Raw genomic sequence first — 27,410 nt, 5'->3', positions numbered from 1 at the left:
ATATTAATTTGTTTATTTTTCATTGAATAGTTCTACAACTTTATAAAATTTCTAATTAGAATTATTTATATTGAAAATACTAAATATTATACGGGTGACATCAAACATTTACTCTAAATTACTATAATTCACTATGAAATGAAGTTTTTCACCATTTTTTTCCCCAATATAATAGATAATATATTGATCAAATAAGTAGTTCACTTAAAATTTCAATGATCTTCTCTCAATTTCCATCATTTTTTTTTGAATATTTATCGATATCAAAATTTCCATTTTTGGACCGTCGATATTTTCTCGATACTCGATATTTTGGTCATCGGATGGAACCCCTAGCAATTGGAGCAAGTCATCGACTCTCAGCAGTGGCAACCCAGAAATAGCAGAATCTAGAGAGAAGGAGAGCCCTTTGTACTAGCTAGATACCCTAAATGCATTAAAAAAAAGTAGTAAAAGGAGCGACCTTGTAGAGCAAAATCTAGGGTTTTGCACATTGGCCGTGGAAAACGCACGTTCCCCAAACCAAGCATCGGCGAGGCTCTAGTGAGAGGGTAGCGAGGTGACAGCGCCAAGTCAGGTCCAGATAGTCTGGGAAGCACCCCGGAACAGTCTCCAAGAGATATGGGCTTCGGCTCAAGCCCAATCTGCAATGGATATGGACCCAGTCCAACAGATGCATGCCGCGTCATATACGGACTAACCTAAGCCTAGCTTTAAGACCCAACACTCCATGCGGAATAAGCTAATCTCATTTGAGTCCATCCATTCAGGACTAGAAGACTCCAGAACGAGTGTTTCAATGTACTCCCAACAGTAGGAATGGTTGACTGAATCACCGGTACCTCGCTCCGTAGACCTGTACACGAAAGGAGTAAATCAGAAGGGAGACCATAGGGTGCCGATCTCAAACCCTCTGATGCCTAAATCAATACTGAGGTGAAATAAATTGACAGAGTAACGGTACGGAAAGGGTAGAGTTTTGGACTTTCTTGATTTGGAAGTATTTGACCATTTTGTAGTACAGTCTGGAAGTTTAGTTTCCCTTGAACCCGATATGGGATAGTTTGCAGGCCTACCTAGGTCATAAGTGACAGTAGTCCGAAATCACACAAGCATTCAAAATACAAAAACGCGAAACACTCTAACTGACTCAACCGTCGGAGTCTCTTTGACCAGTACCACACCGGTGCTTTCTCACAAAGGGTTTCGATTGTCTTTTCTTATTGTGCAGGTAAAGAAGTCGACAACGTAGGCGAATTTTCGGTGCAACAAAAACGACTAGCCAAAATGGAAAGAAGCAATTCAGGTCAAATTTGACTCCTTGACGAAGACAAAGGTGTTTGGGCTTGTTGTTTTTACATTCCCCATGTTAACCAGTAGAATTTAAATGGGCATTAGTAAGTAAGCGTAAAAAGAAGAATGAAATTGTGAGATACAAGACTTGTATACTAGTGCAAGGATTTTCTCAACGCCTTGACAATGATTATGAGGAGACGTATTCTACCGTAATGGACGTCAAAACGATCCGCTACCTCATTAGTTTGGTAGTTTCAAAAAAAAAAAAAAAAAAAAAAAATCAATATGCAGTTTATGGATATAGTCACAATTTATCTCTATAGGGATCTTGATACATAGATATATGTGAAAGTTCTCGAAAGACTTATGATATCCAATGCAAATATTTCTAAAAGATGTACCGAGGTAATGTAAAAGAGGCCATAGATCCGATAGACCTTGAATCCCGTAGAAGATTTACCAAGATCAGGTACAGGTGAATCCCGTAGAGGAGACACCGAGAGGTGGACAAAATCTAGTAGAGGAGTCTCCGAGAGATGACCAAAAATCTCATAGATGAGGCATAGAGAAAAGGCCATAAGATCTCATAAAGGAAGCACCAAGAGGTGGCAATAAGATCTCGTAGAGGAGGGGCACCGAGAGAAGGCCATAAGATCTCATAGAGGAGGTATTAGAATCATGTCAAGGAAGCCATGCATAGGCCTGAATCTCGTAAAGGAGGCACTAAGATATGTCAAGGAGGCCATGCAATCACCGAGAGGAGGCCATAAGATCTCATATAGGAGGGATTGGGATCATGTCAAGGAGGCCATGCATAGGCCTGAATCTCGTAAAGGAGGCACTGAGAGATATGTCAAGGAGGCCATGCATCTCAGGCGGGAGGGCTTGGATCTCGTAGAGGAGACACCGAGATCATGTTAAATAGGTCATGCATCTCATAAGGGAGGCACCGATCCCGTAGATGAGGCACCAGGATCATGTCAAGGAAGCCATGCATGGGCCTAAATCTCGTAAAGGAAGCACCGATCCCGTAGAGGAGGCACCGAGATCATGTCAAGGGGGCTATGCATCTTGAGCGGTAGGGCTTGAATCTCGAAGAGGATGCACCGAACCTGTAGAAGAGGCACCTAAATCATGTCAAGGAGGCCATGAATCGAGTACGAGAGGGCCTGAGGCTCGTATATAAGGCACCGATCCCGTAATGGAGGCAACAAAATTATGTCTAGAGGCCATGCATCTCGTACGGAAGGGCCTAAGATCTTGTTAGAAGTGTCATAGGGTCATGGCAAGGTTTCAAGGTGACCAAAAAAGAGAGTGGGTAATTAAAATTAGATTTTGAAAACAAGCTTCAAGCTTCAAGCTGCAGCAAAGATAAGTTGTAATTACCCTCCTTAGCTTAACGATTGGGCAGCTAGTAATGTTTGTTTCAACCAGGAGGAAGAAGAGGAAGTGTTGGCCATAACTCCATAGGTTAACAAGCTTTCCTACAATTACTCATAATTCTGACTTTCTTGAGCTCCATTGTCAACTGTTCTAATTCTTGATGTTCCCTCAATGTCTCCAATGTGTTTGGATTCTCAGAATATAAGCTGTCAAATCTTAATCACTGACCACAGAATTCAAAGTGTTTGGATTCTCAGATTTACGAGGAAGCCTTCTTCTGCATCTTAACCTCCCTGAGGAATGGTGACCAGCAACAATATTATCTTCATACATCACAGGATGCATCTCTAGTTTCTTCTGCTGGAGTAACTCTTCAGTCTTTAGATTAATATCTCTTCTTTGCATCAATGCCTCCCTTGCTTTAATCAATTAATTGCCTAGAACCAGAACTCGTTGCCCTTATGCTTCTTCTAATTAGCTGGCCCTGGTATCACTCTAATTGAAGCATCACCAAGTAGTGTTGCTGTCTGGATTACCCAATTTAGCATTCTTGATAAGGATTCTCGTCGCTTTCTTTTCCAATCCCGTAGAGTTGCAGGAGAGAGAGAGAGAGAGAGAGAGAGAGAGAGAGAGAGAGAGAGAGAGAGAGAGAGAGAGAGAGAGAGAGAGAGAGAGAGGGATTTGGAGAAGAGAGAGAAACCCCGAAAGTGAGAGAGTTTTTTTTTTTTGGTTTTTTTTTCTTTTGAAATGACCATTTTAGCTCTCAAAGTGGGTCTGATTGTCAAAGTTAACGTCCAATTTGGACGGAATAGGAGAAATTGTACACGCCTGATTGAAATTGGAAAGTTTGGGGGGTAAAATTCAAAATTGAGAATAGAGGGGGTGACATGATGACATCCCCAAATCTCAGAGGGGGGTAAACTGAAATTAATCTATATAAATATGGTGCAGAAAAATGATGGTAAGGTATAATCATTTTATTTAAATTATAATTTTTTTTAATGACGATGCATGAATTAAGAGGTTTTGTTGTGCTGATGACATATTATAATTTGTATGGTTTTTATGAATACCAAATTAAATGAAAAACAACATTAACTCTCAATTAATTGACTCATAAATTATTGATTGTTTTGAGTAATATTGTTATGGGTAAATTCGATGAGAAATTTTATTAACACATCCCTAAATACTTAATACACATTCTAATTTTTTTACATTTACAATCAGATTATATGGGTAAATGAAATGACTGAAAAGACATTCATATTAGAAAAGGAACTATAATTGGAATATGTTTAATAGCTTTTAATAGTGTTATAAATTCAAGTTGAAATCTTTGTCATGAGTTCATGACAAGCTTGATTATTAGCAATTATGCATTACAAAATTCTTATGATCTTCATATTGTTTCTTGGTAATTAATAGAAAGAAAATAAAACCTAGTAGGATATATATAAACCCTAATTGGAATCTTCTTCTACAAGCTTGACTACTACCAATTTTGCATTACAAAATCCTGATGATTGTATATGTTGTTTCATGATAACTAATGGAGAGAAAATAATAACAATGTAGTTATAAACCTAGTTGGGATCCTCTTCATGTGTTCTTGATTATTTTTCAACAATTTTGACTACCAGCAATTTTGAATGACAAAATTGTTAAGATTATACAGGTCTCATGATAATAATTGAAAGAAAATTAAAATTATTATGATGATTCTGATAATTAAATGCATTTAAACATTATGATATATATAGAATGTTGTGATTATGATAAAGTTTAGCATGATGATTTTAATATGATTTATATATAGTGATTTTATATAGAATTTTGAGATTTGAGGATAATTTAGGTAGTTTGAGTGGTGTGTTTAATAAAATGATAGAATAAGAAATCAAATGGGTTGGTGTATTAAGTATTTAGGGATGTGCGAATAAAATTTTCCAAATTCGATATGTGAAAAAGTGGAAGTTGACTCATCATGCTAATATAGGAAATTAAGCTAATGTGGATGCCTAGTCACTGGACCGCAATTAACAAAACATTTCTTCCGGACTACATTTAAAATTAAAACTTAGAGTTTTATTTGCAAATTGGAGTGAGTTATTTTTAAGCTATCTTTGTTTTCTACAAGAACTGCCTTTATGAATTAAAGTTAAAGCTTTATATTTCCATTGTGCCCATAGACTAAAAAATCGATAATTTCGCCAATATTTCGGCGAAATTTTCGTTTTTTTGATGCTACGATATTTTAGATGACTTCCCTCAATATTTCGTGCGATATTTTCGAAAATATCGCGAAATATCGCGATATTTTAGGGAATATTCGCGAATATTCCTCAAACAAGATATGAGGAAAACCTTGACAGAGACGGGATTCGAACCTGTCTCCTTCAGTATGAAGTTAAAAAGCACCCCAGCCAACTCGACTGGGATTCAGTTTAGTACTTCTATGCTTTTTTTTTTTATTAATAGTCATTTTAATAGAATAAATTACTAATTTCTTTAGACAATTAATTTAAACCTCTAACTTCTAAGGTATAGTTTTAGGCCTTCAGCAATTATAGATTTTTATTTTTTTGACTCTAACATTCCTAAATACTTTTGCCATGTTGTAGAAATATTAATTCATTTGTATTTATTGATTGAATAGCTTTACAACTTTATAAAATTTCTAATTAGAATTATATATTTTAAAAGTACTAAATATTATACGGGCAACTTCAAACATTTATTCTAAATTACTATAATTCACTATGAAATGAAGCTTGGTCACCGTTTGTTTTTTTTCTTTCTTCCCAATATAATAGATAATTGATCAAATAAGTAGTTCACAAAGTTTCACTTAAAATTTCAATGATATTCTCCTAATTTCCATCATTTTTTTCTAAAATTTATCGATATCGAAACTTTCTCGATATTTCCATTGAAATTTCCATTTTCCGAACTATCGATATTTCCTCGATACTCGATATTTTAGTCATTGATTGTGCCCATTCTTCTTTATACACGAGGTCCAAGCATTGAAAGGAAAAACTTGCCTTTTTTTTTTCTTTCCTTTTTGTTTTGTGCGCCATTGACTCTCGAGTGTATTTCTACAGATGTAAAGTGGTGTCGATTTGATGAGGGAGACGAAGAAGTTCGCTGAGGGCATGCAATAAGCTTGATTAAGAGATTTTTGAAGAAGATAAATTGAGAACGTGGGAGAGACGAAGAGAACAGAACTGAAAAACAAAGAGAAAGACGGACTCCCCCTCTAGTGAGACGAAGAAAGGCATTAATAGGATGGGCGGAAAAAAAAAAAAAAAAATTGGGGGTTTGGGTTTTGCATTTGAAGATGTGACAGGTGGCCAATGGAAAAGACTTCTGCGCCCAAATTACTGAAAAGTCCCTGAGAAGCCGTTACGGTGACCTCCTTTGTCCGCAAATGAGAACCTTTCCCAACGGCTACTTTCAGAATCCTCCAAATTTAAACTTAACTCTCTCCTCCTCCTCACCTCCATAATTTCCAGTCACACCAAACTCTCTCTCTCTCTCTCTCTCTCTCTCTGTTTTGTGGGTATGGAAGAAGAACCTCAGCCTGTTCAGACCAACGGCCAGGGAGGAGGCGGGGACGAGTTCTACGAGGAGATCGAGGCCCCCAAGTTCGTAGACTTCACCACACCGGATCACTTCTGTCCCGACGACCGTTATTGGTTCTGCATGCGCGTCGGTTCGTGTTTCGCTCTAAACCCCACAACTCTTATGTTCCCTTAATTTACTTATCACAAGCTCTTGCTTTGAATTGAACCTCGTGTCACTGTTAGCTTTTTTCTTCTTTATATGATCTGTTTTGCATTCGATCGATTTTGCATTTGATCTGTTGTGATTTTGGGTCCTGAGGGAAATTGAGTAATGATTGTTTAGGAAATTAATGAATGAAGTTACTAAAAGATCAGTTATTTGAGGTCAATCTTTGATGGTTGACCCAGTTGACATGGTATATGCAATTCAGAATCACTGTGATTATATCATCCAATTTAGATGATAGCCTGATTTTTAAGCGCTTGGTTGGTTTAGTAGAGAGAAATGATTTTTCGGAAATGAAGAAATTAACTAATTTGAGTTGAATACTGACCCAGTTGACATTGTGTGTGCAATTCAGAATCACGGTGAAAATACTGAGGCCTAATTGTGCAAATAGAATGGATTTTCTTAGCCATTGAATTTCGACCTATTTCGAACCCAGCTCTTTGTGTCTGATGATGAATGTTATGTTGGTGGTGGTTTACAGGGTGTGATCAAAAGCATTAAGAAGAAATAGACACTGAAGCAATATACAAGAACTTTGTTCTTAGGTGAGTTGTAGGTTTTGGGTACATTTGAATTGGGATCACATAAATCACTTTGGTTGGATATGATAGCATTTAGTTTTACAGGTTATGGCAGCAAGAAGTCCGAATGTTAGACTTCGAAAAGCACCGAACAGAAAGTCGCCAAGGTATATACGCCAAGCCTTCAATAATCTAATTCCAAGTCCTTTTCTACTGTTATAATTTGGCTCTGATAGATGAAATTACTAATATCTGTAAAACTCTTTTTTGTGTTATATACTAGTTTGAAATGCCCACTTACAGCTCCTGCAAAATCTTCAAAGCCTAGAGTTTCAAGGTTGGCCCTGATTTCTTCAATCTCTCATAAGATAGTTGATGCCAAAGATAAGGCCAAACCTTTCCCTTCTAAGATCACTGCAACAATCCCAAATGTTAAAGCAAAGCAACCATCTACTGTAGCCAAAGCTCTTACTACTCCAAGGATCAGAAAACCCATCTCAAATCCAGATACATTTCGAAGTGTTAGGAACCCCAAACCCAAAAATGTTGCGGTGCCAAAGAATAAGGTCATGGCAAAAGCTTTGGTCTTTACATGTAAAATTTTATATTTACATGTAACTGATGGAGATTTCAATTGATACAGACAAGTGAGGGAGGCACAGTTGACATCCTTGAAACAAGAAATAAAGATGGAATAGCTTTTAAATCAATAGCTTCAATTCCTGGTGGAAATCATAGCCGACCTAAGATCTGAGTTGAAGCAAGCAAGGGTTGAATTGGAGAGGGTGAAAAGCAACCAAGTGAAGCCTTACATAGACAAATCACAAGAGAATATGCTTCATCATGCTCTCTTTCAGGTCCAGGGAATGAAACTGCTCTCAACTTCTGGCCTGAAGAACATTCCAGCAGTGATTAGAGATCCGAACCATAAGTGCTGTAATCTACTGGAACAAACTTACAAGTTAAGTGCTTCTGCTTTCAACAAATTGTATGCCCCTTTCTCTGACTTTGCCTCAATAGTCACAATAAGTAAGGAGCCTGAGCAACTCAGAAATGATGTATGCAGAGATTCCTTCGGGTTGAAAGAGACTTGCTTGAGTACTCGGGGACAGCCATCATCCTATGCAGAGGCAGTGCGCAACTTGAGGCCGGAGGGTTTTCTTATTTTTGATTGGTGAGGCTTGCAAGATAGTGGTTCTGCTGATGGTTGAGCGGGAGCCATGGTGATGATTTGTGAGATGGGGTTGAGACTCTTCACTTGAAATCAGCTAATGATTATGAGCTGGGTAAGTATGATGGACATACTGGTCTGTTGGCATATGAACATGGGGAGTTTGGTATGGAAAATGAGCTTTGGTGCCAATGGCAAGGCTGCTGTATTCCAAATTTGCTGTTATACTCATTTGCTATATTCCTAGGTTGCAGAACTGATACTCATTCATATGCAGCATATCTGCTGTGTTCCAAATATGCTGTTATACAGTCATACTCATTCAGCCATTCTTCATTTACATTACATCAGATGTTTGTGGTAAATGCCGGTAATGGGTTCAAGCTGCTTTGGAACTCAGCAAGTAGATTTCTTGACCCTAGAACTACTGGAAAGATACATGTATGAGAATAAGAGCTTGCTCTGCTCTTTTTTTTTTCATTATGAGCTGCTCATAATTGCTAACTTCTGCGTTGGTTCTACAGGTGTTGTAGGCAACAGATAATCGAAACAAGTTGGAAGTTGTACTTAAGGTCGATCAATCACCACCTGTTAGAATAGTTCAATTTGAATAGATAATATGATATTAATCATGTTAAAAACATAATATTGCAACCTAGTGTTGGAACAGTAAACTTCCAGATTTCCTTGGGCATCGTGTCCCTGGAAGAACTCTAGTGAATAACATTTCTGCCACAAATATTGATACTTATTATGAGCTTTTCTTGATAGGAAACTTGTATCATTACTCATATATATGACTTCTATTTACAGCTGGTAAGCATGGGAGAAGCAATGTGTTTCTATATACAATTATATATAGACTCTCATTTGATGCTTTCAGTTATGACTTATGAGTGCATCTCGGAAGGCAAAGGCAGGAACACAAAGGATTTATCTGAAATGAATATTGGATCGAACCAAATAACTAAAACTTACCTAGAAGTATATCGAAAAATTGGAGATTGGCCATTCAAGCTTCTCTTAATTTTATCTACGAATCCCATTTTTCACAGAACAAATCAATTCACTTTTACAATGTACTCAGAAATTTAATCAGCCCTCATTTTCTTGAAAAGCAGGATGATTGGATTTTTCATTTATTGTAGTCACCAATTCTGTGCCACCAGTAGGCATAACAAACTAAATATTGGTGCAGCATCGAGCCACCAGTAGGCATAATTAACTACCAGGACAGAAGATACATGTGTTCGTTCGAAGACAAGAATTCTTTTTCTTTTTTCTTTTTTCACAGAAAAAAAAATGCATTAACCATGTTTCTGGTCATGAGTATAAGGGCTTCCACTGGGTCCTGCACTGTCAAGGTGGAGCTTGTTTAATTCTTTTTGGATGAGCCTGACTTGCACTACTAGAGGACGCATCATCATCATGGTGATGAAGGCCTCGCTTGGAATGCCAATATTGCTCCTCTGCTTCAATAATGTTTGCCAAAGCTCCTCCGCATCTTCCTCATATACCATACGGACCCCACACTTCTTCACTTGCACATTTTCCTCATCGATTCCTCCCTCCAATTCCAAGTCGTGTTTAAATGAGAATACAAGCTGATAGTAGATATCCTGCCACTCATGTCGAGATAACATATCACGGGGCAAATAGACGAACCAAATGTGATCCAACACAGGTTGACCCCATCTTTCCCCAAAATCTATATTAAGGAATGCAAGGATTTTCCATTGGCCCTAAATTCGCAATTAATGGACCACCAAACCAAAGGCGGGAGTTTCTAAAATCAGAAAGGAAACTAAATTCAAATTCACGAAAGATTCTCTCATACACCGCTCTTACCATAGTTGTCCTACCAATCCCGCCCCATTCCCCATATCCCAATGAAGCAGACGTCATCCACCCCTACACCTAAAAGCAAATTAACTGGCTGCAATCTTGAGTAAATCCCAACTAGACTTTCTGCATAACTGAATGATAGTAGGTTGCAATCTTCTCCATATAACTTCAACAATATCTCTAATGAGGTTTGATTCATACCTACAACACATAATAGATTAAACTCATCAGGTTATTGACATGAAGATTTAGTTTATGAAAATGTCTCTGCATTGCACTCGATTTCTTTTATATTCTAGTAATGTGATTTAAAAAGCATCAGACACTCAATTTATTAGCTGCCTATATTATTTGGGAATAACATAATGAAGAGATAGAGCAAAATTAACTGTTGTAAAGCAATGGAAAGAGAAAGAAAAAAAAAAAAAGAGTACATGTATACCATTGCTTTGAATTCCCAGAGAAACTTGCCACTTCAGTTAATGCAGATCTCCACCTCCACACTTTCTCTTTGTCATCCTTAAATCTTTCTTCGTGATTTGCAAAGGCTCTTTTAAAACTCCCTGTTTGCTTTCGTACATCAGAGGGATCAACATCATAGAAAATTAGCACAGTTCCTTTTGCTTCCATGCATTCAAGAATTTTTACAAGTTCATCCAAGCACCATGTTGACGATGCATAATTTTGTGAGAGAACAATGATAGCAAATCTTGATTCTTCAAGTGCAGCAAAAAGTTCTGGAGAAATAGCCTTCCCTTTCTGAAGTTCAGGATCATCCCTGAAAGTTATGATTCCTTGATGTTCCAATGCAGTGTATAAGTTGTCTGTAAAAGCCTTGCGAGTGTCATCGCCTCTAAAGCTCAGAAAAACATCATATTTCCACTGAGGAGTTAAAGGGGGGAAAGATGTAGAGATTCTTTGTATGCTCATTTCCAACGAAACCTACCTTTTCTACACTATAGATATGAGTAACCTGAGAAGCTTTCAACACTTGCTATTTCAAGGCTTGGAGATAGAAAACATGCAGTTGTGTTTCCTGGTTTCTCTTCCCTACTGCATAAAACCTAGAAAAGATTAATAATTCCCCAACCACATAAACAAATATTCATTGTAACAAGAGTTGTGTAATTGACTATGAAGCAACAAAAAATTGTCTGGCTTGGTTTCTGTGGTTGATTTTTATTCCTTTGATTTCTGTTGTCTGGGTATCTAAATACACAGAGACACAAAACACTAGCTCCTTGAAAACTAGAAAAAAATATATATAATTGGGAAAAAAAAATATGATTCGTTGAAAGACAGTTAAACAAATTCTTCTTTTGTCTTACTTTTGGCTGAAACCCCTCAACAGAGAGATAGACAATTAAACATTAGCAGCAGCAAATGCATATACTCTTGCATAACACATCTCCATACATCCTATTTGACCAAAAGTTATGACTAAAACTAATGAGTGCCAAGTATACTGTATGTTCCATTCTTTTTGGTGATATTCTTACGTTGGTATTAACGGATCTGGATGGCCAATCAAGTTCCAAAATTGATATGCAAGCAGTGCCAAGTATACTGTATGTTCCATACTCAGTATGCAAGCAGTCCCAAACTAAGCCTATTTTTTTTCACTACAAGCTTCAAAGGGCAAAGGCATCATTGGAGCTTACACTTGTGAAACCTTCCGTTAGATGTGTCAAGTACATTATTTTAGGCTTCAAGTTCAAAATTCAGAAAAATCTGTCATCGTTATGATGTCGATCAACTCGGTCAAAGATTAAGGTTATTAAGACTTAATAACCTTAATAAAATGTATTCAAAAGAAGAAGAATGATAGTTGACGAAATGTTACGATAGTTAAAGAATAAGTTTACCTCTAGAATAATAGTTGACTATAATTGACGAAAGGTTATGATAGGTGAAGAATGAGTTTATTATTGAATGATAGTTGATGATGGTTGACGAAATGTTAACAATGAGTGACAAAAGTTGACGATAATTGATGAAAGGTTACGATAGTTGAAGAATGAATTTACCTCTTGAATGACATGTAATAATGGTTTACGGTAGTTGAAAATAATTGAAGAATGAGTTTACCTCTTGAATGATAGTTGACAGTGGTCGACAAAAAGTTGATGATAGTTGACAAAAGTTGATGATAGTTAGCGAGAGTTGATGATAGTTAACAAAATATTACGATAGTTGAAGAATGAGTTTACCTCTTGAATGATAGTTGACGGTGGTTGACGAAAGATTACAATAGTTGAAGAATGAGTTTTAACTTTAGAATATTATTGACGATGGTTGACGATAGTTGACGGTGGTTGACAAAAGGTTAACGATTGTTGACAAAAGTTGACGAAAGATTACAATAATTGAAGAATGAGTTTTAACTCTTGAATAATAGTTGACGATGGTTGACAAAAGTTGACGAAAGATCACGATAATTGAAGAATGAGTTTTAACTCTTGAATAATAGTTGACGATGGTTGACGATAGTTGACGAAATATTATATATGTTACTATGGTTGACTAAGTGGATTGAATTCGAAACTATGATGAAGTTGTCTAAATTTTTGACAACATGCATAAAATAGTCTAATAATCTCACCCAATGGTCGGTTTTTCCATTTTCGTATGTCTAGATGGTGTGCCCAAAGAGGAATTAGATATACAAATAAGACTAGGAAGGTAACTATGGTTGACCAAGTGGAAGACAAATGTTCCTACTAATGTTGTATAACTTGTACATTGCATTTGAAGTCATGAGGATCTTTAAAAAAAAACAATAAGGTGGACAATGAATTTGGAGAAACTGACCGTTTGATAGGAATATTGAGATGTTTTAAAGTTGCTCTAAAAAATTCATCTGATTTGGTATTCATTTCCATTTCGATCCACTTGGTCAACCATAGTTACTTTCATAATCTTATATTTATATATCTAATTCCTTTTTGGGCAACCCCATCTAGACATACGAAAATTGAGAAACCGATCGTTGCGTGAGATTATTAGACTATTTAATGCATGTTGTCAAAATCATAGTTTCGAATTCAATCTACTTAGTCAACCATAATAACATATATATCCTCAAACATAGTAACATATATAACATTTCGTCAACTATCGTCAACCATCGTCAACTTTTCGTCAACCATTAAAACTCATTCTTCAACTATCATAATCTTTCGTCAACTTTTGTCAACTATCGTCAACCTTTCGTCAACCACCGTCAACTATCATTCAAGAGGTAAACTCATTCTTCAACTATCGTAACATTTTGTCAACTATCATCAACTATCGCTAACTATCGTAAACTTTTCGTCAACCACCGTCAACTATCATTCAAGAGGTAAACTCATTCTTCAAACCAGTAGTTGGGAGAGTTTGTGTTCTTATGGCATTGCCTAAAAGGAAGGCAGTTCAAAGGTTAGGTAGCTTGTCATGAAAGAACTGCAAATGCCTTGGCTAGAAAACTGCTAAATCACCTAATTAACCATCTATGTCCAGATTCATTGTATTTTGTAATTGCTTGATCTTAGCTTCCTCTTCATTATGTAATTGCCTAGATTAAAGATCTAATTAGCTAACTCATTGTAATTGCTTAGACTAAGGATCTAGATAGCTTAGACAGAGGATCTAGATAGCTGTAATTTAGTAATCCTTTGTGTATATAATGCTTTCCTCACAATGAGAAGAATACACAGAAAATTCTATAAATCCTTTTATGGTATCAGAGCGGGTTACCCACGTGTGCATGCCTAACGGCCACACGGGCTCCACGTCACCCAAGTTGTCCACGTGTATGGCTTGAAAATTAGCCACACGTGCGGGGGCGTGTTGAGAATATATACATCCCACATGGGACTAACAAGCTTTTGCCTAGGACTGTTGAGTGTGTTTTCTTAGGCTATAGTCTACAACACAAAGGATACAAGTGTTTGGATCGCACCACTGGTCGTGTTTACATCTCCAGACATGTTCGATTTGATGAGCAATCTTTTCCATTTGCTCAACTCAGATCTTCTCCTGTTTCCACCTCCTCTGAGTGGACTTGCATTCCGGTTACTCCGCCTCTTCCGGCTCCCCAGCCCCCTCCGGCTTCTCCGCCTCATTCGGCTCCCCAGTATCCTCCAGCTCCACAGCCCCCTCCGGCTCCCCAACCTCCTCCGGCTCCACAGCCCCCTCCGGCTCCCCAACCTCCTCCGGCTCCACCACCTCCTCCGACTTCACAGCCTCCTCCAGCACCATTACGCACCTATCAACGTCGGCAACCTACTTCAAATGCTCCATCCGGCACACACGCTGTCCTACCCTCTCTTCCAGAGCTTTCTTTAAATGATTCCTCCGTCAGTTGGATGTGAAGAATGCTTTTCTTCACGGTGTTCTTGCTGAAACAGTGTTTATGCGTCAACCTCCAGGCTTCGCTGATCCAGCTCGCCCTCATCATGTTTGTCGCCTCAACAAAGCAATATATGGTTTGAAGCAAGCTCCTCGTGCATGGTTTCAGCGGCTCAGTGGATTCCTACTTCAATTTGGTTTTCTTCAGAGTCAGGCTGATCCATCTCTGTTCATTTTTCGAACCGAGTCTGCCATCATGTTGCTTTTACTGTATGTGGACGACATTATTCTGACTGGGAATCAACCTGAACTTCTCTCTTCGTTTGTCACCACTCTTAACAAAGAGTTTGAGCTCAGTGATCTTGGTGGTCTTTCCTACTTTTTGGGTTTAGAAGCTAAACCTACTTCTACCGGTCTTCGACTCTCTCAGACCAAGTACACCATGGATCTCCTTCATCGCCACTCCATGACTACGTGCCAACCTTGTACTACACCGGTTTGTGCTACTTCTCAGCTGTCCCACCTGCAAGGTGATTTGCTGCCTGATGGCCCTGAGTATCGGCAAATTGTGGGCGCTCTTCAATACTTGACATTCACTCGCCCTGATATTGCCTATGCTGTTCACCATGTTGCTCAGTTTATGAGTGCTCCTCGCACCTCTCATCTCATTGCCGCTAAACGTATACTTCGCTATCTGAAAGGGACTCCAGACTTTGGTTTGTCTTTTCGTCGCTCCTCAAGTCCTCTCACTCTTCGTGCTTATTCGGATGCAGATTGGGCTGGATGTCCTGACACTCGACGTTCCACCACAGGTATATGTGTGTTTTTAGGACCTAATCTTATATCTTGGTGTGCTAAGAAGCAACAGGCTGTTTCTCGCTCCTCTGCTGAAGCTGAGTATCGTTCTCTTGCTCATGCTTGTGCTGATACTATCTGGATTTCATATCTCCTCACTGAACTTCAGTTTTCACCTCCTCGACCCATCATCCTTTTGTGTGACAACCTCAGTACCACTTACATGGCCTCTAATCCAGTCTTTCATGCCCGTACCAAGCATATTGAACTCGATTATCACTACATCCGCCAATACCTTCTTTCTGGTGCTCATCGCGTTCAATTCACTCCATCTCCAGATCAGATTGCCGATATCTTCACGAAAGGTCTTTCCCGCCAGCGGTTTGCTCTTCTACGGTCAAATCTTGTCTCTCCTGGATCGTCAGATTTGCTGGGGAGTGCTAAATCACCTAATTAACCATCTCTGTCCAGATTCATTGTATTTTGTAATTGCTTGATCTTAGCTTCCTCTTCATTATGTAATTGCCTAGATTAAAGATCTAATTAGCTAACTCATTGTAATTGCTTAGACTAAGGATCTAGATAGCTTAGACAGAGGATCTAGATAGCTGTAATTTAGTAATCCTTTGTGTATATAATGCTTTCCTCACAATGAGAAGAATACACAGAAAATTCTATAAATCCTTTTAAAAACTAATGTAATAGAATGACACAACTGTGTTAATTGCATGGTGGGGGTTGCTTACATATAATATGGTTCCATTTGCTACTACATTTTCATCAAAACCAATGAGCAAGAAACTATTCTAGCAATGAATTAACATAGAAATTATATCCCGGAAGCCCAGAAATGGATGACAGAGATTCATTGACCTAAGAACTTAAACTGAGCCTAGTTATGGCTTGTAAAGCTTTTTATCAGAATCACTAGGAGACTCGAGCGTAGTAATTGCAGATGATAATGAACACACTTCCTCATCAGAAAACCAAAAATGAAGAGGCCAATACTATAAAATTTATTTCATCAACTCAATTTTATGAATACATGAATATTTGCAGCATATCTAGACTAGTTAAATATGAAAAAGCCATGATACAGAGCTTCCATAAGAGATGTCATGAATACTACAAACATGTACTGCAAGGGTTACAGCAGGTTATTTTACAACAGCAACAAGGCCGTACCTTCAGACATTTAGGACAAGAGCATTTCCATTTGAAACAATTCAAACAAGAGCAATCGGGACTTGAACACGAACACAATGGTAAAATGCAGCAATTTCTGCTGCATGAACATGAACTAGTTTTGCAGCAACGGGATCGGGGACATGAGCAGCAACATCGCCACTTTGGTAGTGAAGGGCAACTGAAACACGAATTACAGTTACATGGACTGCAGCATGAACCCTTGCATAAAACACAGCATTCACCGCTGCATGAACCGCAGCAGGAGCAGCGTGGCATTTCTAGGTGAAGAGAGCACCCATCACAACAGCAGCAACAGCAAATCGATGACAAGCCAAAACAGGGCATTCCACTGTACCACAAACAATCTTATGTCATATTAGGAAGTTTAGGCATTGCGTTTAATTGATTGATACTGCATTACAGATGAGGGAAAAGAAGAGGCCAAAGATACTGCTAATCAAATTTTAAGGTTAATCTTGTTATTTTAGGAACCAAGCACAAAATGTTTTCTAGCTTTACTGCTACTTCCATCAATAACAGTAAGTTTTAGGCATCATTAAAATCATACTTAACAAATGACCCAACACTGAGCATATGGATAAGTAATAACTATCAGAAATACAATTGAGGACTAAGGATGAAGATTGAGTCCACATTTCTATCTATAGAAAGAATTCAAATGCTTCATGATCTTTTAGCACAACATATTTTACATTTGCTGGGAAGTTGTTCTCAGTTCAATAGTGCTAATAATTTCTTTGTTTGAAGCAATTTTATCTTAATAGTAGAGCAGCATTTCTCTTGAAAATGATAAACAAGAATTGAAAAGTAAAGAGAAGATGGTACCAGAGCCATTTCCAAAAGTGACAGGATCGTTGTTTCTTTCGATTTCTGCTTGACAGATAAATACAACTTAATGATCACAATGCACATAATGCAAACTAAACTTTACAAAAATTTGGTGATATTCTTACGTTGGTATCAACGGATCTGGATTCGCAGTCACAAAATCAGCAATCCTGCAAAATATTCATATTCAATCTACTAGAAGATGACTTAACATTATATAAAGAGAATCACCTCATTTTTCTTACATGGCTAGAACAAATAAATTTGAAAGATATTCCGTTGCAGTTCCTTTTACTATAAAACTAGGTGCCTTCAAAAGGTAATTGAAAAACTAACATACTCTTTGCAGCATCGGGAAGCAGGTTGGAGGCATTCAACAGATTTTAGTTTCTCCTGCCAAAGTGAAAAAGATTAATGAGCTTGTTAACTTTCCACAGAAGCTAAGAGGCGAAATCAAGAAAATTTCCAGTGAGATTATTATTGCATAATATTTCAAAATATCTTGTTTCCAATCTGAACATAGGTTTGTTTACTATTACTACTATTAATTTATGCAGCAGAAGAAAGCTACCACCTTACCAATAGCAGGAATCTGGTTATAGGTCTAAGAAGGAAGATTAAGAGGTATAAAAGTACACTTTTGGCCAGTAGCCTACATAGACTTTTCCTCATTCATTTCAGTCCCTGATTGGGAACCTATAATTTGATAGTCCACTATGGAAAAAAATGTGCCTTCCAGTAAATAATCATAGATCAAATTGAACACAAAGACCATTCTGATGTATTGGTCAACAAAATATATCCATATTATTATTTGACCAGGTTAAACACAATTGGAGGTATCAATGAAGTCAATCAAAACGTGACAAACACGTTGACTCGTTGAGTGTACCCATTGACTGGAGAACAGATACCAGCCACAATGAAACAGAACACAGTCATGCACTTGGCCTACATTTTTATAATTCAATATCACCAAATTAAACCAGAACAAGAAGCAATAATTCAGAGAGCTCACTCTCCATCTTGTTTGCTGCAAAAGGCTGGGGTTTATGGTGCTAAACAAAGTTAACTATAGCTCTATAGCAGACCAAAATTTTCCAACAAGACAAACTGACGAGAATCATTCACCGGATGAACCTCTAAGATTACCATCGAAGAGGGTCTGAAGCTTTCAAGTTTATTAGTCCATAAAAAGTAATTAGGACTAATCTCCTACGCTCTTTGGTTAAATTCTCAACTCCATCCTTAACTTTAAACTAACTGCTAAGCCAACATACGGTCTTAGCTATAAGAACACTTCCTCAGTAATGGTCTTACAGTTCACAGAGATGGAAGTCCTACCTTTTCAGTTTGACATAATTAAGCTAATGAAATCAAAAGGGTATTCTATACTACCTTCTGGAATCTAGAGTAATCAATGAACCCTCACCTCCCATAGAATTGTATTGTGAAATTTTGCCTTCTACTTCCAAATATAATTATTCTGATTAGATAACAAATTCTACATAGTGTTCTTGCATACTAAATGTCAGTTTATTACTAGCACTAAATGTCAGTTTATTACTAGCATCATATATATCTTGAAACGAGAAATCATAAGTAGGAGATTTGACAGTAACAAATCAAAACCATGAAGCAATTTAATTAGTTTCAATCCATAAACAAATTAGTTTTTACCAGAATAGCAATAGGCATGTGTCTTATTAAGACATGACTAATGATTCTTCCACTAGTTCATGCTCAATAAACATTTTCACACCTGAAATGCCAAACTTAGAAATTCCTTTCCTATCCCTTTTGTGAATTCAGTGAAGAATATTCTACATTTAGTCTGAAAGCTAACTAGATCGTACTCAGCTATATCACTTGCACTGACTAGCTAAACTTTAGAATGTCCTGCACCATTTTCTAGGAGTCCAAGTGTTATGCTTTTTAATCCTATAAATATGGCTACCTACTGTAAACCCAAGGCAGATTGGAATGAAATAAAATTGAGTTTTATTGAAGGCTTGGTGCCTTGGTCTATCTCCCCTTACCTCCCTCGTTCTATTTCTCTATTCTACAGCTAAGACCTCTGTTTCTTCTAAGATCAATCTGCTTTCTTAATCTCCCAAACGGCCAAACCCACCCAAATCATTCTCTCACCAACTGTTGCTCTATGCTGCATCAGAAGTCAGCTACAGTACCAAACTAGCAAATCAGGAGGTAGAAAAAGAGAACAAAAGATGGAAATAGGTGCATATGAAGAAGTCACACCTCAACATGATAACTAACATATGCATGGAAAGTTGATAAACTCCAAACTGTCCGATCCAGTTTCTTGCCTTCCACATGACGAGGTAAAACAACTGCATTGGTACACAGCACAGATTATTACAGCGAGAAAGAAAATTAATAACAAGCTGCCCATTTCCATGACATTACCAAAAGCGACAAATCCCGCATTGACAGATAGAGCTTCATCAGGAGCTCCCTTTAGTTCTAAAGGAGGGGTCGGAGACCACATACAATAAGGAGCATTATTAAGTCCAGCCGTACATTTTGCATCCACAAATTCCTAAATGATAACAAAGCAAACCTTCAGAGTTCACAATAAGAACTCGGAAGTATACAAAACCTCATTCGAGGCGGCATAGCTTGAGAGGTACTATTTCAAGATTGGACAAGATTGCACTATGTCCGATATCAGATAACTTTTATTAGCCTCATCAACATACTTAGTTATGAGTGACTTTTATCTCTTCCAGTAAGGAATTTATATTTGCAAGTCGTTTTATGTAGTTCAACTAATTTAAGAGTATACTCAGTATACCTGCAGGAAGGAAGTTGCAAGAACAATGTCAATAGAGTCCTTGAATCTCATAGGAAATACCACGGTCACCTTTTCTGCCTGTCACAATAATTATAAAAATTTAGCAGCAAATTTTTCAAGTATTGTCCTCCTAAGTAGCTAAACTAGAGAATATAGAAAACAAATAGGATTCATCATAATATGAAACTTTACCTGAGGAATAAGGAAAAAAGGATTCCTTTGGCCGATGCACAAGAGCAACAAGTGGATCAATATTGGAAGCAACAGTCCTCGAAGCAAGCAGCTTCAGAATTACTCTCAATGGAGCTCCTAGCACCACTTCCCTTACAGATGCAATCTTTACCAAAAGAGCATGTTTGTACTCTACACATCATCAACATCAAACAACAACATGACAAGAAAAAATATTAGAAACTCAGCCAAAAAACAAAATCAAACGGAAAAATACATAATCTGGAACATGGATAACAAAGGGACGCCTAAAAGACTATAATCCACTAAAAGATCATCTAAACCAATCCAAATAACAAGAAAGAACTAGGTGGGTTTTATACGAGAAGCAAGCAATCCAAAAAGCTCAACAACACTACCAAAAACAGTTTAGGAAAACCTCTCCGAAAGATTCATCATTCTACCTAATATACTCATATACCATAACAAGCGACACTGTCCTAAAATGTTTGAGCATATTCATGGCAATATAGCAATCTTATAATGACCTTAGAAAAGGAACTCGTTGAACCTTCATCTGGAGGAAGTTTAGAGAGATTGAGCTTCAATGTAAGATTAAACCCATCTCTAGGTGGGTCAAGAATCTGCACTACTGATCCATATGCAGCCTTTATAGCCCCAGCAGGAAGCCCACTCAAGAACACAGTTTCCGGAGGTGGGGCCGGCAGCGAAAAAAAGCAGCACAATGTGTGGGTTTTTCATCATCACCTGCAAAACCATCAATGGTCAATGACCCATTGGAACTAGTCAAAACCCCGAATTGGGTTTCTGAGGAAAACCAATCAATCAGTTACCATGCCATAGAAAATATCAAACCCTACGAGAGATCCACATGAATTTAACTTTGAAAACTTGAAATATATCCCATCAATTTCATCAAGTATGTAATCCGTACATAAGCCAGCATCCAAGTTAACAATCTCTCATTCTCTTTCGAAGACAACGCAAATGAAATTAAAGAAGGGAAACCATTACAACTAGTTCTGTCTATTTAAGTAAGAAAGCTTCAGCAAGCACTACTGACGACCTACCACAATGTGTTGGTACTTCAAATTATTGAACCCATTCTTCTCCTACATGATGCCAACTTTTGAAATTTCTTATGTCACTGGGGGGGGGGGGGTGTTCCATGGAGGAAAACAAAAAGAAGTTTGAAAAGAAAAGAGAAAAAAAATTCCTCAAGATCAATCTCATTCCAAGAAAATATTCAATTGAATCTTCAGTAAGTCTAAAATTCTTCCCCATTCTCCCCCACCCACCCCACCCAAATGGAAAAACAATCTATAAAGAGAGGGGAAGGTGTTACCAATTAGCAAGACTCCTGTGTTGGTGGACAAACCAATCTTATACATATGAAGCTTCAGCATCCCATTACAGCACAGTTATAGACAAAGTTACCAGATTGCTTTCTCGCAAGCAAGTTCCACTGCGGAGGAGGACCTTCACTCGGAACCCACGCATTGATCTCGATGAAACCTTCACCGAGATTCCTAGGACCGCCAATGACAATAAGACGCCCCGCAAGCCCTGAATGTGTGGTACCGGACGTCATCGAACTCGGCCCAATGGTAATCCAGCTCCCCCTGCTTTTTCAATGCTGCAAAATCAGAAGACAAGAAAGTGATCAGAATCAATGGGGAGTGAGAAAGAGAGAGAATTTGATTGAAGCAGAGCCCTTCTCTAACCAGATCAATATAATTGGGGGAAAAAGAACAACAAACAAGAACCTACTCTTTTCCTTCGATGATTCTGGTCATGAATAAGGGGTTCCACTGGGTCCTGCGCCGTCAAGTTGGAGTTGTTTCATGCTTCTTGGATGAGCTTGACTTGCACTACTAGATGATGCATCGTCGTCGTCGTCGTCGTCATCATCATCATAGTGTTGAAGGCGTTGCTTGGTAGAACTGCCGACATTGCTCTGCTGCAATAATGTTTCCAAAGGCTCCTCTGCATCTTCCTCATATACCATACGGACCCCACACTTCTTCACTTCCACAACTTTCGTATATATCCTTCGGTCCTCAATCTTTTCGATGTCGATGTAGTTGATTTCAATTGAGAAATCAAGCCGATAGTAGATATCCTGCCACTCATGTTTGCAAAAATCACGGTGCAAATTCGACAACCAAATCTGATCTGACACAGGTTTAATTGCATAGAACTCTCCCCACCCTCGAGCTCCCCACTCTGGCCCAAAAAATTGAAAATTGAAGGGCATGAGTATTCCATTGGCAACAAGATTGCAACAAAAGAACATCTCAGTCCAAGGCGGCTGTGGTTTGAGGAATCTAAAAACGACACACCAGGCGAATCCCATCCACTTGTTACTTAACCAACCTGGTTGTAGCTCTACGGTTATCGAATCCCCCACACTTTGGTGATTGTACCACTCTGGAATTTCATTTCCAGGAACAATACAGTTAAATCTATTATTATGGTCAGAAAATGCTTTACTCTTAAGGTAGCGTGTTAACAATGTAACCGCTATACTCCCAGTGCTTTCATTCTCCACCAGTTTGAAACAGTTAACAAAAGATCCGAATAGCACCGAATTACATTGCCCTATTTGATTGGCCAAAGTATCTAATGAAATGCAGTGGCTAGCGTCTACCGATGCAAGAGATGGAAGCTGTGGTAATGTCCGAAGATTGCGGCACCAATGCAACTGAAGAGATTCAAGTCTAGAGAGTTGGCCGATGCTGTCGGGTAGTGTAATGAATTGATTTCTGCTGAGATCAAATCTTCTTAATGAAGACAAGCATCCAAAATCACTGGGCAATACTTCTTGAGAAAGATTGCACTCACTTACATTCAATTCAGTTAATGAATGCAAACCCGACAAACAAGGAACCGACAATCCTGCCGGAATGTGACTTCTTTTTCGCAATAACTGAAAGGGCTTGAACATCATATTCCATGATTTTGATGACTCTGCAAAAGATACTCTGAGGTTTTTCACAAGACCAATAGAGGAGGGCAGTTTTCTGATGCCACTTCCACTCACATCAAGCTTCTCCAAACAGTCAACATGACCCAACTCATCTGGCAATTTCTCAAGCTTTGAGCAACCTGAAAGATAGAGATATTTGAGAGATTTTAAGCCACCTACACTGCTTGGAAGACACACAAGATGTTTGCAATCTCTCAAGGACATAAAAACAAGTCCTTCAAGCATGCCAATAGAGCAAGGTAATTCTCGTATAGAAGTTCCACTTGCATCAACCTGTACCAAACACTCTATATCGCCCAACTCCTCTGGCAATTTGTCAAGCTTTGAGCAACCAGAAATATCGAGATATTTGAGAGATTTTAAGCCACCTACACTGCCTGGAAGACACACAAGATGTTTGCAATCTCTCAAGGACATAGAAACAAGTTCTTTAAGCATGCCAATAGAGCAAGGTAGTTCACGTATAGAAGTTTCACTCGCATCAACCTGCACCAAACATTCTACATGGCCCAACTCTTCCGGCAATTTGTCAAGCTCTGAGCAACCTGAAAGATAGAGATATTTGAGAGATTTTAAGCCACCTACACTGCTTGGAAGACACACAAGATGTTTGCAATCTCTCAAGGACATACAAAGAAGTCCTTCAAGCATGCCAACAGAGCAAGGTAGTTCTTGTATAGAAGTTCCACTCGCATCAACCTGTACCAAACACTCTATATGGCCCAACTCCTCGGGCAATTTGTCAAGCTTTGAGCAACCAGAAATATTAACAACTTTGACAGATTTTAAGCCACCTACACTGCATGGAAGACACACCAGATCTTTGCAATCTTCCATTTTCAGCATAGGAAGTCTTTCAAGCATTCCAATAGAGGAAGGTAGTTCTCTTATGCCAGTGCCATTCACGTGAAGCTCCTCCAAACTCTCTAAATGACCTATGTCATTCGGTAGTTTTCTAAGCTTTGAGCAACCAGAAAGATTCAGAACTTTGAGATATTTTAAGCCAAGTACACTGCTTGCAAAATGCACGAGATTCTTACAATCTTTCAAGTTCAACACAGTAAGTCTTTCAAGCACTTCAATTGTCGGGTCAACCTCATACAATCTTATACAACCTTCAAGAAACAAAAACTCGAGATATGGCATACCTTTAAAGTTTGGGGTGTTGACAAGATTCAGAGAGCGACTCAGATTAATGGTTTTCAAATTGTATAAAGGCTGCATGTCAAGTAAAAAAGCATAGAAAAAAAGTTAGCTTTCCATGATATATTCAACAACTATTATAAGTAATGAAAGAATGATATAGTGATTATAGTGTACCTCCGTTCCTATCTGAACATGTTTAATACAACTATGACACAAGTTCAGTTCAAGAAGCTTCTGAGGGTTGAAATGTGATGGCAGGGATTTTGATGGATACCTCGTCCAATCAAGAATCCGTAAATTATTAGGAAGATATTCAAGCCCCTTAGGCAGGTTCCCATTCTTAATCTTCAGGTATCTCAAATTGTTCATCATTGAAAATGATTTCGGAGTCACGTTCACGTCTACTCCTGACTCGATTGAGTCCAGAAATATGCCTTCTATTTCTTCAGTTCCCTATCAACCAAATTTTAGCATACCATAAAAAGCAGATTTAGTAGACTGATTTATCATATAATGTACTAGCAAATAGCAGTTAAAATTATTCTTTTACTAAATTTCTTACAGTATTTTTGGTCAAGACATGTTTGACGTCTTCATGAAGCCACAATCTACTGCACCTGCCCGGCTCGTTAGGAGATTCCCGGCGGACAATTTCCCAACCCATTTCTTGGAGCAAATCGTGCATCCTTAGTCTTCCATGCGAAACAGTCAAGAGAGATCTTTCGGTAAGAACTTTTATTCCAATAATTGCAGAAAAATCGCAACTGGCTAGTACTTGTGTTACTCGGTCTTTGTCCTGTCCATTAAAGAAACATGCAATGTCTAGGAATATTTTCTTCTCTTCAGAATCTAGACCGTCGTAACTTATTTTAAGTATGTCAAAGATTTCCAAGTTACAAACTCTTCCCAGTTTTCTCAGTGCACTGTTCCATTCACTTGGATCTCTTCCACACAAAAAAGAACCCAGTACTTTAAGAGCTAAAGGAAGACCTTTGGCATAATTTATAACAAATTTAGACAAACCAAGAAAATCTTCTTCAGGGCAACCTCTTTTGAATGCTTTCTGGCAAAAAAGCTGAAGAGAATCATCATCATTTAATACTTCAACCTTCATTCTTCTCTCCACTCCATGTTCAATCAACAAATGCTCATTTCTAGTTGTGATAAGAACTCTACTCCCTGAACCAAACCACTCTGGGTTTCCTGCCAAATATTCTAAATGACTTGAATGGTTCACATCATCAAGAATGAGAAGAACTTTTTTGTGACCTAACAACCTCCTTATAATCGTGCCTCCTTCATGAAGGTCTGATATGTTGGCCTTCTTTGTCCAAATCCCAGAGAGAAGTTGCTTTTGTAACTTAAGTAGACCACTTTTTTCAATGGATTTTCTAACATCGGTAAGTAGGAAACTATATTCAAATTCATGAAAGATTCTCTCATACACCGCTCTTACCATAGTAGTCTTACCAATCCCGCCCATTCCCCATATACCAATGAAGCGGACGTCATCCACCCCTACACTTAAAAGCAAATTAACTGGATGCAATCTTGAGTAAATTCCAACTAGATTTTCTGCATAACTGTATGATGTAGGTTGCAATCTTTTGCATATGACTTCAACAATATCTCTAATGAGCTTTGATTCATACCTACAACACAGAATAGACTAAACTTATCAGGTTATTGATATGAAGATTAATTTAGTTTATGAAAATGTCTCTGCATTGGACTTAATCTCTTTTATATTCTTGTAATGACATTTAAAAAGCCTCATAAGCTCAATTGGTTATCTGCCTATATTATTTGTGAATAACACAATGAAGAACAGAAAAATTAATTATTTGTAAATTAAAGAAATGGAAGAGACAAAAAGAAAAGAGAATATGTATACCGATCCTTTGAATTCCACCCAGAGAAACTTGCCACTTCAGTTAAAGCATATCTCCACCTTCGCACTTTCTCCTTGTCACCCCTTAATCTTTCTTCATGATTAGCGAAGGCTTGTCTAAAACTCCCTGTTTGCTTTCGTACATCAGAGGGATCAACATCATAGAAAATTGGCAGCACAGCTTCTCTTGCTTTCATACATTCAAGAATTCTCACAAGTTCATCCAAGCACCATGTTGACGATGCATAATTTTGTGAGAGAACAATGAGGCCAAATCTCGATTCTTTAATTGCAGCAAAAAGTGCTGGAGAAATAGCTTCCCCTTTGTGAAGTTCAGGATCATCCTTGAAAGTTGTGATTCCTTTATCACCCAATGCAGTGTATAGATGGTCTGTAAAACCCTTTCGAGTATCCTCGCCTCTAAAACTCAAAAAGATATCATATTTCCACCGAGGAGGTGAAGAGCTCTCTGTGCTCATTTCCAATTGAATCTACCGTCCTGCTGCATAGAAAATAGAAATAATGATGGATTTCTTTGTAAATCCACTATATATGAACGTTGATTCTAATAAACGAATCGAGTATGAAGCGATAAACGTTAGTTGCTTTGCTTTTTGGTGGGAAACTAATTTGATCACAAGTAATTTTGCATAGAAATTCATAAATAATTGGCATTAAAGCCTCTTTTACAACAAATCATCAGGCAGATCTGCAGAAATACTAGGAAAAAAAAATAAAAACCAAATATTATACTGAAACGAATAGTAGATATATAGCTAAACAACGTAAATAAGGAGAAATTAATGGAGCTTTAAAACCTGAGTTTGGGGTAAATTTGAAGTTGCGGTTCAGTGTTCAAATATGGGAATCACGTAGCAGCAGTACTTGAACAAGATGGAGAAGCAAGCAAGGGCGAGACTGAGATTGACAAGTGTAGATTTAGTGAGATTAGAGAGAGACTAGCTGAAAGAGATGGGTGAGGATAGATCTATTTCTAGATCGTGAAAGACTTTAGCAGGACAAGACTCCGGTCTTCAGACTTTACCAGTCGGTCAATGCGATCCAAGTCAGCTGGGGCCCACGCATTTGTTTTGTTGTTGCAAGCTGGCTTGAACCCATGTCAATCGCTCACATTAGGTTTTCTGAAATGTTCATTATTATTTTTATTTTATATCTTTCCATTTCCAGTCAAAGGTGTA

The 27,410-nt window shown here is 38.0% G+C and overlaps 3 protein-coding genes across 12 annotated transcripts; 1 reads left to right on the top strand and 2 right to left on the bottom strand.

The window, feature by feature from the left end:
* The first annotated feature begins 6,165 nt into the window (after positions 1-6,165).
* Positions 6,166-8,971, top strand: LOC112174076. Of its 7 annotated transcripts, none has more exons than XR_005802248.1 (6): positions 6,166-6,397; positions 6,959-7,022; positions 7,104-7,165; positions 7,282-7,959; positions 8,065-8,610; positions 8,694-8,971. XR_005802248.1 is itself a non-coding variant. In XM_024311773.2 (5 exons), exons 3-5 carry the CDS (start codon positions 7,107-7,109, stop codon positions 7,750-7,752), a joined length of 453 nt encoding a protein of 150 aa, XP_024167541.1. In that variant the 5' UTR covers positions 6,166-6,397; positions 6,959-7,022; positions 7,104-7,106; the 3' UTR covers positions 7,753-8,686. The 7 variants fall into 7 exon arrangements, 1 of the variants encoding a protein (XP_024167541.1); XR_005802247.1 differs by having other exon boundaries at positions 7,282-7,986; XR_005802249.1 differs by having other exon boundaries at positions 7,282-8,284; positions 8,521-8,610.
* Positions 8,972-10,097: 1,126 nt separating this feature from the next.
* Positions 10,098-10,944, bottom strand: LOC112169751 (disease resistance protein RUN1-like). Its single transcript, XM_024306803.1, has 2 exons — positions 10,457-10,944; positions 10,098-10,215 (listed from the first exon to the last, which is right to left on the bottom strand). The coding sequence occupies exons 1-2, from the start codon at positions 10,942-10,944 to the stop codon at positions 10,098-10,100; spliced, it is 606 nt and encodes a 201-aa protein (XP_024162571.1).
* Positions 10,945-16,628: 5,684 nt separating this feature from the next.
* On the bottom strand, positions 16,629-27,198 carry LOC112169744 (TMV resistance protein N). Of its 4 annotated transcripts, none has more exons than XM_040509457.1 (14): positions 27,030-27,198; positions 26,215-26,713; positions 24,883-25,972; positions 24,495-24,773; positions 21,956-24,392; positions 21,531-21,821; positions 20,713-20,932; positions 20,186-20,356; positions 19,994-20,071; positions 19,438-19,529; positions 17,515-17,571; positions 17,304-17,348; positions 17,176-17,220; positions 16,629-16,678 (listed from the first exon to the last, which is right to left on the bottom strand). In XM_040509457.1, the coding sequence occupies exons 2-5, from the start codon at positions 26,688-26,690 to the stop codon at positions 21,978-21,980; spliced, it is 4,260 nt and encodes a 1,419-aa protein (XP_040365391.1). In that variant the 5' UTR covers positions 26,691-26,713; positions 27,030-27,198; the 3' UTR covers positions 16,629-16,678; positions 17,176-17,220; positions 17,304-17,348; positions 17,515-17,571; positions 19,438-19,529; positions 19,994-20,071; positions 20,186-20,356; positions 20,713-20,932; positions 21,531-21,821; positions 21,956-21,977. The 4 variants fall into 4 exon arrangements, with proteins under 4 accessions (XP_040365391.1, XP_040365392.1, XP_040365394.1 ...); XM_040509458.1 differs by having other exon boundaries at positions 26,215-26,710; XM_040509460.1 differs by lacking the exon at positions 16,629-16,678 and having other exon boundaries at positions 17,185-17,220; positions 17,424-17,571.
* Between the last annotated feature and the right edge of the window lie 212 nt (positions 27,199-27,410).

Source organism: Rosa chinensis, chromosome 6, assembly GCF_002994745.2.
Source record: "Rosa chinensis cultivar Old Blush chromosome 6, RchiOBHm-V2, whole genome shotgun sequence".
Classification (NCBI taxonomy): Eukaryota; Viridiplantae; Streptophyta; class Magnoliopsida; order Rosales; family Rosaceae; genus Rosa; species Rosa chinensis.
This window is presented reverse-complemented; position numbering and strand designations above follow the sequence as displayed.